We start from the raw sequence: 17,825 nt of genomic DNA, 5'->3' as shown, positions 1-17,825 counted from the left end.
TCCGGTACACGGAAACACTCAACCATTCATTCTCCTGAGAATACCCGATCCAGTCGAGGGGCTAATTTTTTTCCCTCTTTCTCATACTCGTGTATTACCTCATTTATAATCATTTAGCACTGATGAATTATCGTTCAATAATTCTGTAGCCTTTTCTTTACTGTACTGTACGCCGTTTGGTGGCTTGTTTTCAAGTGCTCCTAATTTCGGTACTCTGGTGTTACCTATTTACTTTCTTCTATTAGCGCGAAAATCGTGTTTCATACTCCTGAGGAGTTACATAAATAAGCAAACCCGCTGTGCATCGAGCAGTACCGCTCCCCCTGGAGTTTACCTCACTGTACTCTGCCTTGAGAAATCAATGCACTGAGGTCGGTTGCGTCAACAGCCGTACAAAAAGATAAAAAGGAATAGGAGCAAAGATGAGTTCGGTAAACACTAGAAAAGGAAAAATGACGAGATGGCGCGGAGGTCCGGCCACCTGGGAACGAAAAGCAGGCGGCGCATGCCGACTGGATTACTCGCGCACAGGGTGCAGCGTGTAATCGAATCGAGTGCAGCCCCGCCGGGGACCGGAACCGAGAGTGGTGCCTTCTTCGAGCGCGGGAGCGAACAAGTGCAACCCTTCGCACTCTGCTCGTTCGTTCGTTTCCTCTTCCTTCTTCGCAGGAAAGAGGAGCAAGCACTCACCGGCATGCATTCAGTCGACAGAGATGTCTGGCAACAAGATAGGGGAGACGAGTAGGCCGAAGGATTGAGCCCGCTTCGGAGTGCGCCATCAAAGTAGTTTCTCTTTCCTGCCTCGCCAACGAACCGCCAGGGTTAATGTATGGGTGCTTCTATACGTTTCTGGGAGTATATTTAGTGCAGGTACAAATTCGACAACCGGAGCAGCTTTCTCTGATACCGACCTGATCGTTTACCTCAATTTTCCTGAATCCTAAGCAGGCCACTAGGTCAAGAACACGAATCACCATCAGTAGCACCAGCAACAGCCCAGCTACGTCATCTTCATCAGCCCAAAAAGTTCTTTGTTCTACTCTGCCAAGACCCGCCGCGGTGGCTCAGTGGTTAAGGCGCTCGTCTATTGAGCTTGAGTACCCGGATTCGAATCCCACCGAGAGAAATACATAAATAAATAAATAAATAAATAAAAATTCTATTTTCGACCAGTGGATTGCAACATTTTGTTAGTTGAGCGAAGAATTTGGCGGCGAAAAGGACGAGGACAAAAGGGTAACGCACATACAAGCGCCAACTTACACCCGATTCTTGGCCACCCGATTCTTGGCCGATCCCCCAGTGTGGGTATGTGCCATCTTTTGATAGGCTAACAACAACAACAACAACTTACAAGTTTATTGCATGGCTGTCAAACGGCTGTATACATACGCGGGACAGCATTTCCCACGATAAAAATTTTACTAAGAACATAGAGCACGTGGACGCTCGGTACGATACGCAAGTCATGACAGTCAGGACGTGCTTTGTGAACTGTGGGGGACGATGCCCAACACTGGGGTTTCTAATGCAGTTGCTGCTTTACAGAAAATATTTCCTCCTACATGAAGTGACACAGGCGGGCAGAGAGTGGAACTTCAGCCCATGTGCTAGTGCCGTTAATTTATTACGGTACAATAAAGCCAAAAAGCAACTGCGGTGAAATTAAGCGCACTACCTCGTATTTTCCTCTACACAGGCCTTCTTCATCGCAGTTAGTTTGCACACATAAGCATCTTTGAGACGTTGAAACATCGCTTCTGGATACCGAGCTTCTAAGTCCCAACCGTCTCTCAACCACGCGCCTCAGCTCTCACGCGTCTGAGGAAGGTGCTACTGCAACACATAAAAGAAACATTGCAAACACATCCTGCCACTATACGCCGCCCTGAGTTCCCACTCATTGAAACGGTAGACAAAAACAAGCCTCTTAGTACCGAGCATTGTAGACTGACGGCGCCAAAGCTCACCGCTGATAATGAATTCAAAACCATCCCTGCGCACAGTCGTATGTACAGGTCGACAGAGGACGTACTGACTCCCGCTTATAGGCAGGTCATAAGCGACTGTACTCGGCCTGGTAAAGCGCGGAAGAGAAGTTGTGTTATACTTTGTGGCCTTAACTTTGTTGCGTGTGCGCCGAATCTAGCCTGAGCCAAATGACCCAAAAAAGGAGCATTCTGGACATCCCCATAACGGCTTGCATGTCTTACTGCTTAGGTCTTTCTGTGGCCCCAGTGTTTCCACACAGCTGAACTCCGGTGTTTTTTGTTGTGACCTACTGAGACATAGGCGCCGACTGTCTTGATTCCGAGGGCCTTTGCCTGACGAAGATGCCGTTGTAATACTTGCTGCAAAAAAAAAAACACGTCGCTGTAATTTAGTTGCATGGCCCGAGGAGAGCCCATCACATCCATGCGGAAGGCGTGTCTCCGAAAGCAATTTCGAAAATGGCGATTAAAACAATGGCACACGAGCGCCGCTTCCAAAACGACGACGACAAGACACTCTCAGATAGTTCCGGAAAAGCTATTACATAAGTTCCTGCAACCTGCCGTGCTTGGATGGAACCGCTCGCCAGACGTCCGTGTCATAGCGGTGTACGCGGGCCGAGAAACATGTGCACGAACTGCACAGCGACGACGCTTGCTCTTGTATGCGCAAGGGGTAGTCCAGCCGGTGCTGCCTCTCAGACGGGCACTTGGGCCGGTATGGGTAAACAGTAGGGCGAGAGCAGGCGACGGAAGAAAGGGCAAGGATGAAGACGTCTGCAAATTGCCGTGACTCCGCTCCGAAAAAGGAAAGCCAGAACGGGGCAAGTGCAGCAAACAGCGACAGAGAACAGACGAGCCAGAGACGGAGCGCAGAATACACATACGCGCTTGCTAGCGGCGTTATACATCCGCTTCTCTCAAGTGGCGTGCTGCAGGCTGACAAGGACAAAGCAAACAGACGCGTGGCCACCTCCAGCGCGCCATGAATCTGGTTCGCGGGCGAAAAGACCTGCACTGCAGTAGCCGTCGTACAGTTGCAGTCTACAGACTGTCCTGGCTTCCGTCAAATCGGGCGGATGTCACGGTTTATTCAAATAAAAACTAGTATCACTACGCTGCCAACTGCTCGTTGCAATCAGCTCGCCAACACGTCGGGAGTGATTTGTAGACGCATTTGAAGTGCATAAATGTCCAATGGTGGTGCAAGTTTATAGAAACGCAGTAATGTTTATACTTTAGTTTTGCAGGGCACTCATAACAGCTCCTGTCATCGTGTTGAACTTATGCTGTTAATGTCCGGAGCCTCCGTAATATCCTGCACTTATCTGAAAACATCAGTCGCAACATACTGACCCGACGGCTGAGGCTGACAAAACATTACTGCGCATAAGCGTAGGGGATTAAAGCATGTTAGCTGGTGTGCCGCCGGCCTTAGAGACATTTGGCGATCCCGGCCCATTCGACGGCCTTGGACTGAATTTCGGGGTCATCGGTGGACCTTAGCTTATCCCATGCTTCTTTGGAGGGATCAGGCAAGAGTTCTGAGGGAGACTTACGGGCTTGGCACGCCAAGATCATATGGTCGAAGTTGTCACCACAAAAAGGGCGAGATTGATATCCTTATCTATGAATTTAGATATGTAGTTTGGGTTGGGGAGGGCCCCCGTCTGTAGTTGTCTCCTGATCACCTGTCGTTGTCTGGTCAGTGTATTATGGGGTGGTGGGAGTGTTGTTCTTAATACTTTCTAATGTGCTGAGAGTTCCTGGTATGATATGAGTGGCTCACCGAAAGGTTCCGGTTCCTTACTCTGTGCAACCGCACGGCCGGATAATTCTTGAGCGTGTTGGTGGACAGTCTCATTTCCCGGATTCGGAGAAGCATGCATTCGACTATTGTTCGCGACTGCCCAGCTGGGCGTGGCTGGCGTTTGAATTTCCAACGCTTTTGCTCTGCCAACCACCTCTTCCAGAGATAGCCGCGAGTTTACATGAAATCTCTACCAGCGTAAAATCTATCGCATTCGTATACCGCAAATCAATGCGGTTGTTTTTCTGCCGCATGCCAGCAAAATTCATATTCACTTTTGTTTTGACGGAGTTGCGTCTCTCGTGGCGTGAAAGGCACGTTTACAACTATTTTTCGCGTCTATTTTGTGCGGTTTTACCACGCGTACACTTGCTATTTTGAGCACTGCATTATTAGCATAAAAAGCTGCATTATCATTGATGTCAACCATTCATGAAATGCCCAAGCACTTCGTTGTGTGCGAACGGTCGCCACTTCTACGGTGCCATGCTTTCACCTGCGCAGTTGAAATTCACCGAACTTCTTTACACACCAGTAAACTGCTGAAGCAAAAATTGTGACACGGAGCGAAAAAAAATATTCTGCGAAGTGGACAGCAAAACACCTTGAAAAATATAGAAAGCAAGGCGCCCAAATGGTACACAGTACCCTTTCAAAGTTGTGCAGCGAAGACTTTGTCCACGACTGGCGCCAATACCATTTTTCGCGGTAGTCACATGGTTGTCACTGGAGAGGCACTCTATTTGTGCTCAGGTATCAGGTAAGAAAAAAACTAAAACGTGATCCCGGAGCTTTAAAATACAGGTTGTTTCAGTGAAGGTGAGCCAGAAATTTTGAACATAACCTTGTTTTGAGGTTCAAAAATGCTGCCTGCACATTGGAATATCTGTGTATGTTAGAAAACATGTGGATCATGGTGTTTAGTAAGCTTGCTAACCAATTTCTAATAGGTGACTTTCAACTGCTGCATTTAAAGGTCCGTTTGAAATCACCGTTGCTAGTAAACGCTTAAGAATTTCGAAAACGTGATTAACCTCTGTTGTGTCAGTCAGCGATTTTTTTTTTACATTTCTGGCTGCATATGAAAATAACGTGGCTCTGGTGAGCGCATGGCGACGCCCACCAGTGAACACCACATCGCATGGCGTGCAAACCTCGTGATGTTTTTTTTTACACGCTCGCGCTGCGGTGCTCACCGTCGGCATAGAAGGACATTTGTACCATGATCACGTGACACGTGCGCAACGAAGTAGCCTATGGAGGCTGTATGCCAGCCAGTACCATTTGAGCCAAAAATATCAACAGCACCGCGGCAAATAAAAGAGCGCCCACCATTAGTATGTTGAGGTTATAATATACATGATGCACTGAATTTTGGAGTCAAATCTGATCAATGAATAAGCGATAAAAAAGTACAAGAAAGTAAAAGTAAGTTACCTAAAGTAAGGACATTGAACTCCCGCTCGTAACGAGAATGAGGCAGGATATATGCGCATGCAATGTACACCACAAACGCAAAACAGCCGTTGCTCGAGAAGAAACGCCTGGATTCAAAGCAGTTCTTTTTTCGGTACTTATTCGGTTTCACTGATGCAGACGGCAATTTTTGTCTGTCGGCGATCTCGATAGGCTTTGAAAGGCTCAGTGTAAACTACGATTCCTTCATTCCTCTAGTGCTTAGGCATTGAGAACCTTTTTACCTTCCCCCACAGTCAGATTCGGCGCTTAGAACTGAATTGTACTGGCTATTATCACGCTCCCGCTCGGTGCCAAAGTCCGCACTTACCTAAGGAATAAGTGTTCCTTCATGAAGCAGAGCTGAATGCAGCACGCCACCGCCAGCCAAAACAGAAAAAAAGAAATATGTAGACGCTTGCTCGCAGGAGAACTCACCTGTAATAAACACAAAGCAAAAATTAGTTTGCCAGCTTAAAACGCTACGTTTGTTGTAAACTTTAAGGGGAGGCTCTAGACCAGTTAAAGTAGACGTGCAACGGTAAGGTATCACGTTCTAACTACAAACACGTTTTTCTCACCGAAAAACGAAGCTTTTAAGAAACAGAAAATGACAAAAACATTGAGTACAGCTTCTGTCATCCCTTACGAGTATAATTATATGCAGAAAGAATCGAAGAATCGAATTTCACTAAATACAAAAATTTGAAGTTTTCCCTCGGTTTTTTTCTTAAGCAGCATCACGTAATTTTTCTTGACGCGCACTAAGAAATGGACTGACAAAACATGAAGAGCTGGGCTGTGCCCATCCGCATTTTTTTTGTCACAGATTTCAAGTCTTGGTACGCTCCAAGAAGAATAAGAACGGGAAGCCGACCACCCGAATATAGTATGATTCACGTCTGCTAACGAATATATTATAAGCATCAAGAAGAGAAAAAGCTAGAATATCTGCAAAAAAAGAAAGTAGCAGCAGCACATATGATATGAAGCTGTCACCATTCCGCTCGTGAAACTTAATTTGAGTAGATATACAGGGAATCCCTGAAGCGAAGCAAAATTTTATTACCAATATATTTTCTGACACAATTTTCTCCCTAAAGACGAATAGCTGTGACACTTTCGAAGCGTTGACGCACTAGAAAAAGAGCGCATTTCTTTCCGTCATGATATTTAAAGGTTCCCTTCGTTTTTATTTACTGACTGAAAAAGTTTAAATTTGCTCAAAAGGATGAAGGTTCCCGGAGGCGGGTAGTGGGACGCTATATTTCGGGCTCCAGCAGCCTGAGTTGCCTGGCTATCTCTACTAATCAGCTGTAGCAACTACTTTCTTAGAATGATGTTGCGAGCTCGACAGGAAGCTGGCAGCGATCCGTACCGTTACAAGGTCGACCTTTGCCCGCATCGGCGTCTTCTTTAGTTCATCGCATTTTCTTGTAACTAATACCGGAGTGCACTGCCCAAAAACCAATTTTATTGCCACTAGTCCGATATTTAAGAAGCTGACATAACTGCTGCGCTCTGTTGTCTTTGTTTTCACCAAAGGGTTTCAAACTTTCCATGTGGCTTTTTGAATATGCACGCATGGCTAAAAACCTTCAGGCCGCATTGCTTATGAGCCTTGTTGTGGAACACTTACAATAATATGCACTCATGGCTAAAAACCTTCAGGCCGCATTGCTTATGAGCCTTGTTGTAGAACACTTACAATAATATGCACTCATGGCTAAAAACCTTCAGGCCGCATTGCTTATGAGCCTTGTTGTAGAACACTTATTTCGGCGTTGAAGACGTAAACACCTGTAAATCTAGATGAAGCCTCGTGTTCGCCTTTAAAGTCCTTTGGTCTTGATAGGTGATGTAATAAAGGGCTGCGTTATACAGCTCAAAAGAAAACCGAGTGGCCTGAAGGCAATTTGGTGAGCCAGTGCATGCGGATGTTTTTGCCCCTATAGTTGCAGTCCTTTAAAGAAACCTTCCACCAAATATATATTGCAGCTTTTTGAAATACATGAACAGCTTCAAACTTGCACGCAAGAGGGAGATAGAGAAAAGAAGTCTTTGATACGAACGACTTGTCAGTTCGCAGGTTAATGGAGGCCAAGAGCGCTAAACGACTGCTTCTTAAATGTGCGGCTGACTCGCAAGCGCATCGTAGCAGCGATCCCACAACACTTGAGACAAGCGTACAGGCGGAGTGCAGGCGCAGGGCAATGCAGAACGCTAAATAAAGAGTCATGTTGACAGCGCGGCCCGAAACACACAAGGACGAGAAACACAGAACAAGGACAGGCGCCCGCTACCAACTAACTTGATTGGAGCGTCCCTGTCTGTCAATGTATCTCGTCCTTGTGGGTTTCACGCCGCGAAGACAAAATGAACGTCCACGAATGAGCACGAAGGAGACCTTTGACGCAGAATTTTAAATAAATGTGCAACCATGATATATAGATAATATATATATATATATATATATATATATATATATATATATATATATATATATATATATATATATATATATATATATATATATATATATATATATATATATAGTAAAGACATTTGACAAATTACACGAAAAAGTAAGTAGGGGTACATGTTTTATAAAAAAATATAGATTTGCACCAACCGTGGCCATTTTTAATGTAAGCATAGATTTAAAGTGCGCTCTTAGGTGCACTCCACTGCAGGAGAAATTCTGAGACATACAAGTATTGGGCAACGCTTGTACATACCTCTCAGAAGAATAACATTGTTAAAAAGAACTTCGAAATGGCGTTGATTCACAGCCACGGAGGCATGTTTCATTTTACCGAAATATTTAGTACCTCAGTAAAATAGCCATGCAGTTTCTTTTATTCATCTGAAACAGCTAAGAATGATAATTTTAAGCGTTACAACGACATGTACGAAACAAAACAAGCGTTCTGTGCAGAAGCTGTTGCACGTTTAAGCAATATACAAGCAATCTTGCGACGATCGCCACGGCGCGTATTATCTGGCGATTTCTATATGTAGATGTACGAAAGAGCCCTGATCCAAGTACTTGTAACGTCTAGTCGCAAAGTCCAGTAACTTGGCCTCTTTACTCACATAAGTAAAATAAACTCCACTTAATTGTTCCTAGTAAACTCATTTGCATTTAATTATCCCTGTATTTGATGTCTTCGTTCGATCGGGGCACACTCATTATATTCTCACTTCGGCCAGGGCATCATTCGTGGAGAAACGGCAGACCGCCCGCGCCTGAAAGAGCTCTCGGAGCTGTCACCGCGACAGGAAGTATCGATGAATTTCATCACTCCGTATTTTCTATACTCTTGGCAATACCTGATAAAAAAACAAACCTTTACCCGACTATCAGACAAAGGAGCCGCCTTTTATATATATTCATACGCTGTGTGCGTCTGCTAGCGTGCATGCCTGTGCACTTGCTGGCGCATGAGGTGCAATTTTCGGAGAAGTTATTCACATATTCTGATGACGGAGCCACGCCAGCTTTACGCACCATGTCACACGCGATGCGTAGGTGGCAGTGTACTCCGTACAAAGCAAAATCGAGTGCTAAAGGTAAGCGCGCAGGAATATGAATCGGAGGAAATAAATGCTTACTTATGTTTTCAGCATTGCAACATTTTCATATTACCACGCGCAGAGCAAAAAAAAAGGGGGGGGGGGGGGCGGCAGTGCTCATACGGAGCAGGACACTCTTTTCATTCACGCCAACCATCGCTCAATATGCCCAACGCTCATGACAGAAGCGATATTAATATGCTAATCTCACCGCATCGCGCTGCTCACAAGCCACTCACCCAATATTTAAGCAGTCAGCACTGCCGAGCGAAGGTATGCATCACGTGGAGTGAAACCCGGCAGCACGGTTATAAAAGGAACAGTAAGGCTAGAAAAGCTACATTTATTTATTCGTTCATTCAGATTGGTTGATACTTTTTGTACAAGTTCTCCTTGCCTGTGTGCGTAGCTGTCCTGATGAATTAAGTAGGGCACATTTACAAGTTGACACTTCAAATAGGCGGTGAGAAATGCCATCCTGAAAGGTGTCGATTAACGTCGCTCATTGCTGTCCGATTCGCGGCGACTTCTCCCTTTTCCTCGATCATAATGCCGACACCAAAACACGCATGACAGAAGCGATATTCATGTGTTCATCTAATCGCATGGCGCCTCTCACAATCCACTCACCGAATATTTTAACAGTCAAGAGTGTTTAGTAACAGCATTCATCATATGGATTGAGAAACCGGGGCAGCATTGTTATAGAAAAATTGGTTGTGCTTAGAGAGAACAACATTTGATTATTCTTTTATTAAAATTTATTGAGTCTGGTGTGGCGACAGCGGAGTGATCTTGCCTGGCTTGTCAAGCACCACCTAGCACGACCAGACATGCTCACACACGAATCGATATTGATTAGTCGCGATGTTTCACATCTCGTCGTTTTAATTTGGCGCGCGCCTCTAGTTTGTGGAGTGGCGACCAGGCCTCCGAAGGTGCCACAGAGCCTGCTAAAGTTATCGCCGGAACTATAGCGCAGCTGCACGTGTTGCCAGAACCGCAGCACCTGCTCATGCTTTACGGTGCACATCAACTTGGATATTGGAGATAACCCTCTTCACATCAGCCTTAGGTTATCTCATAAAAAAATAAGGACCTCCCCCCCCCTCCCCCCCCCCCCCCCGCAAACACACCTTTCGCGCTCGGTAACTAGAAGGACGCAACAGATGTTGAGCTAACGGAGCTCGTATCGTCCAAGTATATCGAACAAGGCTTTTTTTTTTAGTCATTGGTGCGAGAATGCTGTGCCGTTTCCAAATGCCGAAGCCTAAAAAGTGGAGCGATTCTGTTTGAAAGATTCGGGTACCGAGACTTCACAGTCATTTCCTGTTCCCGTCATGAGCTGTACACCATGATTTCTGCTCAGCATTAACATGTCTAGTAGACTGCGTAAAAGTTCCAGTACATGAACGAAGAGGAGTGCATTCTACAAGAAACCTTAATACGTTCTTCCTTAAGTCCTTGGTGAATGGAGCAAAGCTGCCGCTCCCTTCATTTCAGTTTCCAATGCCTCATGACGAATAATTTAATCAGCAGCCTCTGAGTTAAGTTCGGGCAGTGGGTGGGGGATAGATTAAGACATTTTGTTAATATTTATCCTGAGTACCTGAAAGCAGTTGAGGAGACTCAATGTGTGACAATGCTTGTTGGATTATTTATTATGTGTGGTGGTACCGAGACTAGAAAACCTCATATCAAAGCAGTGTACCAATCGAAGCCTCTCCTCTGTACCTCATTGATCGGAGATGTTTTACCTCCGCGCAGATATGTTGAGCTCCGAAGCAAACAAACAATCGCAGCTACAAAACGTCGAATCGCGGCGCCGGCGTTAGCCCCCTACTGCCGCCGCGACCAGCCCGGCTGAGCCTCAGAGACCATACTTCACCAATCCTTCTCACAACGAACGCACACTGTTCCTAGACGACATTAGCGCTGTTAAATCTCGTCAGGAGTGCCAAACGCGTTGTCGTGTTCCATTCCTGGGCGTTGTTCCGTCAGTGCGGCATCAGCCATAGGGCGCGTTTAGGGGGTGAGCATCATGGGCGTGTCAGTGCCACGACCAGCGTAATGTCACCACACACGGCTTACGTAAATGAGAGCAGCGGCCAATGGCAGATGTCTCGCTGACACCTAAATAAAATTAAACTTTCATAATTATTCCCCTGAGCGTGTTGGTTAGTTGAACCCTTTGTCAGAGCTGCGTGAAAGGCGTAGGATGGAGGAGAGTTCCCTCTTCTTACCTTTGTCTTTCACTCGACGGAAATTATAGCTGGATGGGATGGTTAAAAAGCAGTCTTGGCGAAGAGAGACTGTACTCCTCAATTAACGTAAGCCTACCATGCTTATCACCAGAGAGTTTCCTCTCGTTAGCGGTATAGTTATCTTAAAACAGTTCGATGTCGATGTTTTGCTTTCTTTCTTTCCTTCCTGCCTGCTTCTCGGCAACATACCGTGAGAATATCCTCTCGTACAACCTTCACATTACAGGCGCATACACCACTGTCCTCTAGTGCGGCACTTCACGGCGCTGCATATTGATAAATTCTACGAAAAACACAGTGTTTGTCTGCTAATATTCAGTACTGATTGCTATGAGGCGGTTGTATTCTAATGTTCGCGAACATTTGCCCTTAGTACATAAATTCAACGTTGAATGTGGGAACTTTAGCGTTGAGTTCTGCGTCTACTTTATGTTTAGATGAAATTGTCAAAAATTTTGCAAGTCATTTGTTGCGATCCTAACCTTGTTCTCCCAACGATAACTGTTATTTCGATTGTATATCTAAAGTTCTTGTTACTGCAGCATTATATAACATGTATTTCATTCATATCATCATGTGAAATCACCGCTATAGTTTCTTGCGCGCATTAAAAGGGATAGAGCGGAACGCTGATATTCTGTGTTTATTTTTTCTTTTGCAGTCTTGAAGATAGGACATTCCATGCCATTTCCAGCGCTCGAAATTGAATTTCAACGGACGCAGCTGCCGCATTCTGACGTTATTGCTCGTATAATATTGAGCGTCTTCTTTCTTTCTTTTTCCGTTGCATTTTTTTACTTTCTATTAGCGTTGATATGATTATTACACCGAGACAATGCGACTCCGTGTCGCAGAAACGGCCTCGGTACACGAGGAAAAAAAGCCTGGGGATGCAGCAAGAAAACCGAAACGCTTTTTTGCTTGTTGCAACAGAACACTTTAGCTTCACAAGTCTTTCGTTTCAGAGCGGTCGTGCAAAAAAACAAGATAGAGAATAAGCTGAAACGTTCGTACAAATAAAACATAAACGTAGAACCACCTTGCTGGGCATTCTAAATTTGTGTTTATAATGTTCATTTGTGCAGAGGAGCGCTATATAAGAAACTAAAGTTCTCCAAGGACGTGCACGAGCGAAATAATGACAGAAGAATGGGAGAGCTGTAAGAGAACGAAGAGCAGGCTTGGCACGAGTGGCGAACGATAGAAAGGCAAGAACGAAGGAGCGAAGAAAGAAAAGACAGGAAGAAAGAGATATAGACGTTGGCACACACTAAGCTCCGCAAAAGGAGACAGGCATGGGGAACAATCCTCGAACAACTTCCCCCGGGGTCTTCCGCCCGTAAAGATGCCACCCGGTAATTGCACGACGCCGAGGGAGGCACAACGACAAAACAAGCGCCGCTTCGGGGCGATAAATATGCACGGGAGACGTCGTCCTTTCCGCCGGCTCCAGGTATAAGACAGGGGAATCAGCAGAAGGATTGCAAAGAGACAACACAAACCGTACGACATAAGTATTCACGCACCGGTGAGGCCATTCTTCATGGCGCGATGCGGAAGATAAAGCTCGAGACAAAGGAACGGCAAGGAGACGACAGATACCCCTAGAGCACTTTAGTGCCTCTAATAAGCTTTTGTTGTTTTTCTTTCCGTGCATTCGTTGTGCCAGATACGACTGGATGCGAATCCCTGCATATCCGAATTCTTCTTGGAGCACGCTCACAATCTTGATAAGACCTTCGATTCGGAAAGCATCATGTTCATCATTCGCAACGCTTTTGCAGCAGTTTAAAGTCCATAAATTCCTCCGCCAGTTGTTATCGAAGCTATGGACTATCTGATGCCAATGTGTTACAATCCAAACAGTGTGCTTGGAACAGTCCTGCGCTTAAGGTACCACTAATTCTCTTAGCAGCAGCTTTACGACGGAGAAAGAACTCCTCTGGGACCGGAGATCGTTTTTTGGGGTTAGTGTATAACATAAAGTGAAATTTTTCACATTTCAAACGTTCACAACGAGGCACATTATGACACCCCACGCGCCTTTGCAGATGCAAGTGCGTTGGCTGTTACGTCAGTATTAGACTCTCGACTCATGCCCCGACTTGAACCTAAACAATGGTTCGTAGTGTGCAAATAGTTGAAAATAATAGTACATAATACAGAAAAGTCCGCCACAATATTTACGAAAATGTTGATATCTTTTTAAAGGACGACTATTTACTGTCTTTTAACGAGTGGTCTTTCACGATTGCTGCAGTCATCTCACCGCAGTGGAAATGCACAGCCACTCAGCTAGTCACTTCCTGTACAGCGAGAGCGATGGTAAAATGTATTTGATAAAAGAGCGTCCCCCGCTTGAAGAGTGCATTATTGGTATTAGTGTACATTATGGCTCAATCAGTGCAGTACTACTGGCCTCAAAGGCTAGCAGAGACGCTTGGAATTAAATTTGGCACAGTGCAGCCAGCTAGCTAAAGGAAAATGATAAGGTCAGGTCTAAGGAACTCAAAGAGAGCAACGTAGATAAGGGAACAAATTCCAGTTAATTACTACACGCTTAAATCGGGAAAATGGAGATAAAGGCGGACGTCCTCATGCGAGAAACAGATAAGCCATGGTCGGTTAGGGTATATCGGTGTTGTTTCCCAAAAGAAGGAAACACAGCCGAATACCACACACTATACGGTGGGAATATGAGATTACATGACACTTGCACTGATAAGTCGGCTGCAAATAGCGCAGGATATGACTGATTGAAGATTAATTTGAGAAGAGTTTCTCCTGCAGTGGTCTTGGACAGTGCTGACCGTCACGACCATGATCATGATTCGCTCAATGTGGAGGACCCCACCACTGCTGCAAAGAAGACATAGCTACCTTACAAAAATTTTCTTAAAGAGTCTATAGAGTATCCACAGACTTTTTCTTGTACAAATAAATTCTACAGACATTCTATAGATTTATGTGCCATGCACTTTTTGTGTACTTTCGTCTATAGAAAATCTATGGATTATGAACAGGCAAAGGGAAATAGGAGCGCAGCGGATTGTATAGCAAGTCTATAGACAGCCTATAGACCATTTTTTGGTGACGATGATTATGATGACCTGAAGCATAAGGGTACATGCCCACGGCAGGGGATTGACCACCATTTTTATAAGGGTTGTAGCAGTAAAGACTTCGTCCCTCTTCTCTTTGACAATAATTTCCGTAAGCAAGGCCCCTAGAATGGCCTCGTATTCGACACATTGCATGAAGCGTCCTTCTCCGTACCGCATAGATACCTGTATCACTAAACGCCGCATGCCACAGTCAGGAATGTTCCCGCCCCCTTCTGGCTGAAAACGACATACTCTCGTCTGCAGCACCGTAATGGTGACCTAGTATGGTGTGAGTATCCGCCTCGCATGCGGTAGGTGGGAGGTTCTATCCCCAGTGTCGCCGGGTACCCATCGGTGATGCAATGGTTACAATTCGTCTGCTCTCCTGGTGTTCAGGTTATATGAAATGAGATGCACGGGAAACGGGCCTGAGACCCCACCTCGTGCAAAAAAATATACGTTGTGCTGTGGCGTTCTTCGACCAAACTGCACTTGTGCTATCCTTATTCATCTACATCACCATCACTCTCGTCTGCTGAAAACAAGATAGTTGTTGGCGCTGGTGGTTAAAAACTTTTATTTTCAGAAAGAACGTGAAAGGGGGACCGGTACCCCTCACTGCCTTTACTGTCAGACTCCTGTAGGTTTTTCTATCCTTCGGGCCCGTGCAAACAGCCGTGGAGCTGGACAGAGCAGCTTCTCATAAGGAGGAGCGCGGTAGAGTGTCGGTGTTTGCCATAGAATGCTTGCCTGAAACTTCTTAGTTTTGTTTTAGCTCTCTCTCACTTTCATGGAGCAAAAGCTTGATCGGAGCAAAAGGCCAGCGGTGACCGTCCGGCGTTATCCACAAAAATGATAATTGGCTGGCGCGCATTGACATCTCCAGAGCGCAGGAATTCAATTGACTCGAGGGACATGAGGTTACCAGGGAGGAGAATGCCCATTGGCCGGAGAGAATTAAGTCAGCAGCATGGCAGTGGCGTCACCTGTCTCAGTTTGCCTGTGTGAAGCCTCCACTTTTCAACCGTGGCAAGTGGCGTACGGGAAAAGCAACCTGGGTCTTCACAAGCCCGCATCAGTCAGTTCCGCCGGCAAAGGCATCAACAGCTTCGATTGCTATCGAATTGACAACGCATAATAAAATTAGGCGTGCGTGTGTTTTTTGTCCCCTCAGATTTTTATTCCCTCGTTTTAACGACCTTCTACACCATGTACGCACCTTTTTGCGCAATAAATCTCCGTGGCGGCTTTTTGTTACCACATTTCCTGTCCAGTTGTTGTGTGGTGGGCTCGTTTAGAGCAAATAGAGATAACGCCCCGACTGCATTTCAAAGGCCCCTGCGACACAGCACTTGCACAGAAGGAGGTCCCCTTGTATTTTTATCAGCCTCACCCTACATTCTGTTTGCGCCTCAAAGTTCCCTTTATTAGAAACCTGTCGTCATGAACAAAACTCTACAACCGCACATGTAACCAATTTCACTTTTATCACAGCGCCACTATATTAAGTACAGTTCATTGTTTTGTTACTGCTGTGCCGTTCGCCAAATAGGGCGCAGAGTATTGACACACTTCACATCCAGACTCCGTTCCCCTTTGCGCGCGCTTTAGCGCAAGCGCTGAAGTGCTTTCTCCCTTCCTGCGTGCTCGACAGCGGCGACGGGCTGTTTGCGAAAGAGACCGCACACGGAGCGCTCTTGCTGCCCGTGTCGCGCGTGGCAACCTTCTGGTGCAATGTTTGCCAGCGGCAGGCCTCGGGAGAAAGAATGGGGCCTGGAAGGGGGTGGGGCGGAGGGGAAGAGTGTTGCACCTGTGCACGCAGCACTTCCAAGCTGCGCCTCCTTCTCTCCTAACCTCAAACGCCATTCACCGTTGGCGCTCCTCCGTTCCCTCGCACCCTAGCCTGAGAACTCAGTCGCGCTCGCCACCGCCATGTTCGTGCCGAAGGGATGTTTGCTTGTGTTCCGCTCTGAAGACGCCACTCGAGCGAAACCGCGAGACAAGACTAAGACGACAGTACGAATGAAAAACGAGCAGAAATGTTGAGGTATAAGACTGGGAATAAGGAACGGGAAAGAAAAAAAAGATAACACGCGAGAACATCGGTGTCGGAGGGAGCAGAGCACAGGAAGGGATCGCCAGCAAAGTTGTTCCTTCGCAAGAGGCGCAGGTGGAGAGCAAGCGTATACGTAGAAATAAGGAAAAAAGAATAAAAGCACAGCCATAGCGGGACAGCACAAGGAGAACGGAAGCAAGTTGCATCCAAGGTTAGGAAACATGTGAGAGTTTGAAACAAAAGCTTATTCAGGTAACCAAAGGACAGCTAAGTAATCAGGCTGCAGGCAGAAAAAGATATCAACGCGGGGCCTAACACGCTCCCATTTCCTACGTTTAGAGTCGGGCTAACAGCAAGCCCACGGTTCCCACGAGAAAGAGAGAAAGAGCGAGATTTAAGGCACATATAAATAGGCGGGCGAATTTTCCTGTTCCTTTCCTCGATCTTCACGTCTTTTCCAGGGCCCAAAGGCGATGTGTTCCTTTCTACTCACCATCCCGGTCACTGAAGAGTCGCTGGACGAAGTGTCCATAAATAGTTGATGCTCCATAATGCGCCGGGCAAGGGATTCTATTACGCCGCTCCGCATCAGTGCTATACAACGCTCAGAAGCGCCTTAGCGCGGAAGTAACTACGACATCCGGTAACTCTGGGCCACTGGTTGTGTAGCCTGGAGCAAAGTGCGGGCCGGTCATGCTAAAAGCAAAGGCAGGTTGAGTTGGGCCAGAAATTGCTTAATCCAGCTCCGCTGTTTCTACTTTCTGCATCCATTACTCCATAGAGCTGCGTTCGACGGTGGCAGGTACAATGCGAGCGCTGTTCCAATCGGAAGGCAGCAGCGGGGGGAATGGTAGTAAAACGTGCACTCCAGGAAACAGATCCTGTTAGGAGGCGTGGCTTCTGATGCACAAAGCATACTCGCCCACCCAGTTCACAACGCAGCGCTTACTACCAGCGTATGCGTCATTGACATCAGGCGAGTTGATTCTGATGTTACAGGGCAATGCCTTTCTTCAATGCCGTAATTGATTTCTGTTCTGATTCAGCACCGACGCAGTTACTTCTGCAAATTTCTTGCATTTGTTTTGCTGATCATGCAAAACTTACTAAGTTCACAAGGCGTTTATAAGTTCACAAGAAGTGTAAGCAGTTTAAGAGGCTTGTATATTACGAGCCTCCAGAGAGCTGAAACATTGTCACGTGCAGGAAAGTTTGCAGAGAGAGAGAACGCCTCCTTTCACCCGTTGTGTATTGCACGGCTCGCATTCATTGCCGTCTTGGATGAATCGCTGGAGGGCGGTGGCAAAAGGACGCCATCCTTAATTTCTGAGGCGCAACTTTAACGAGGAGCGGAACGCTGACCGCAGCTTATCATCACGCTACGAATGAGACCCCCTCCAGGGGAAAACACCCTAGATGAGAAAGAGGCGGGCACTAGGGAAGATCTCCTTTGTATAACTCGCCGGCGGCAGCACCAGCGCTCCTGAGAGCTCGTTAAAAATGAATTAATGCTACTTCATTGCATTCTGACGGTCTGCTTTATGCAGAGAGGGCGGAGGATGAAGAACG

General features: G+C 46.2%; 1 protein-coding gene across 6 annotated transcripts in view; it reads right to left on the bottom strand.

The window, feature by feature from the left end:
- Positions 1-17,825, bottom strand: part of LOC144107951 (KH domain-containing RNA-binding protein qki.S-like) — a 241,841-nt gene that overhangs the window by 128,243 nt on the left and 95,773 nt on the right. For 3 of the 6 annotated variants that reach the window (XM_077641194.1, XM_077641195.1, XM_077641196.1), the window contains exon 2: positions 2,214-2,351. The exons of the other annotated variants lie outside the window; for them this stretch is intronic. In XM_077641194.1, the coding sequence (XP_077497320.1) occupies positions 2,214-2,351 (138 nt within the window). The remainder of the gene's footprint in view (positions 1-2,213; positions 2,352-17,825) is intronic. 6 annotated transcript variants of the gene reach the window in all.

This window comes from Amblyomma americanum, chromosome 10 (assembly GCF_052857255.1).
Source record: "Amblyomma americanum isolate KBUSLIRL-KWMA chromosome 10, ASM5285725v1, whole genome shotgun sequence".
In the NCBI taxonomy this organism is placed as follows: domain Eukaryota; kingdom Metazoa; phylum Arthropoda; class Arachnida; order Ixodida; family Ixodidae; genus Amblyomma; species Amblyomma americanum.
The sequence above is the reverse complement of the archived record's forward strand: the minus strand, read 5'-3'. Positions and strand labels throughout refer to the sequence as shown.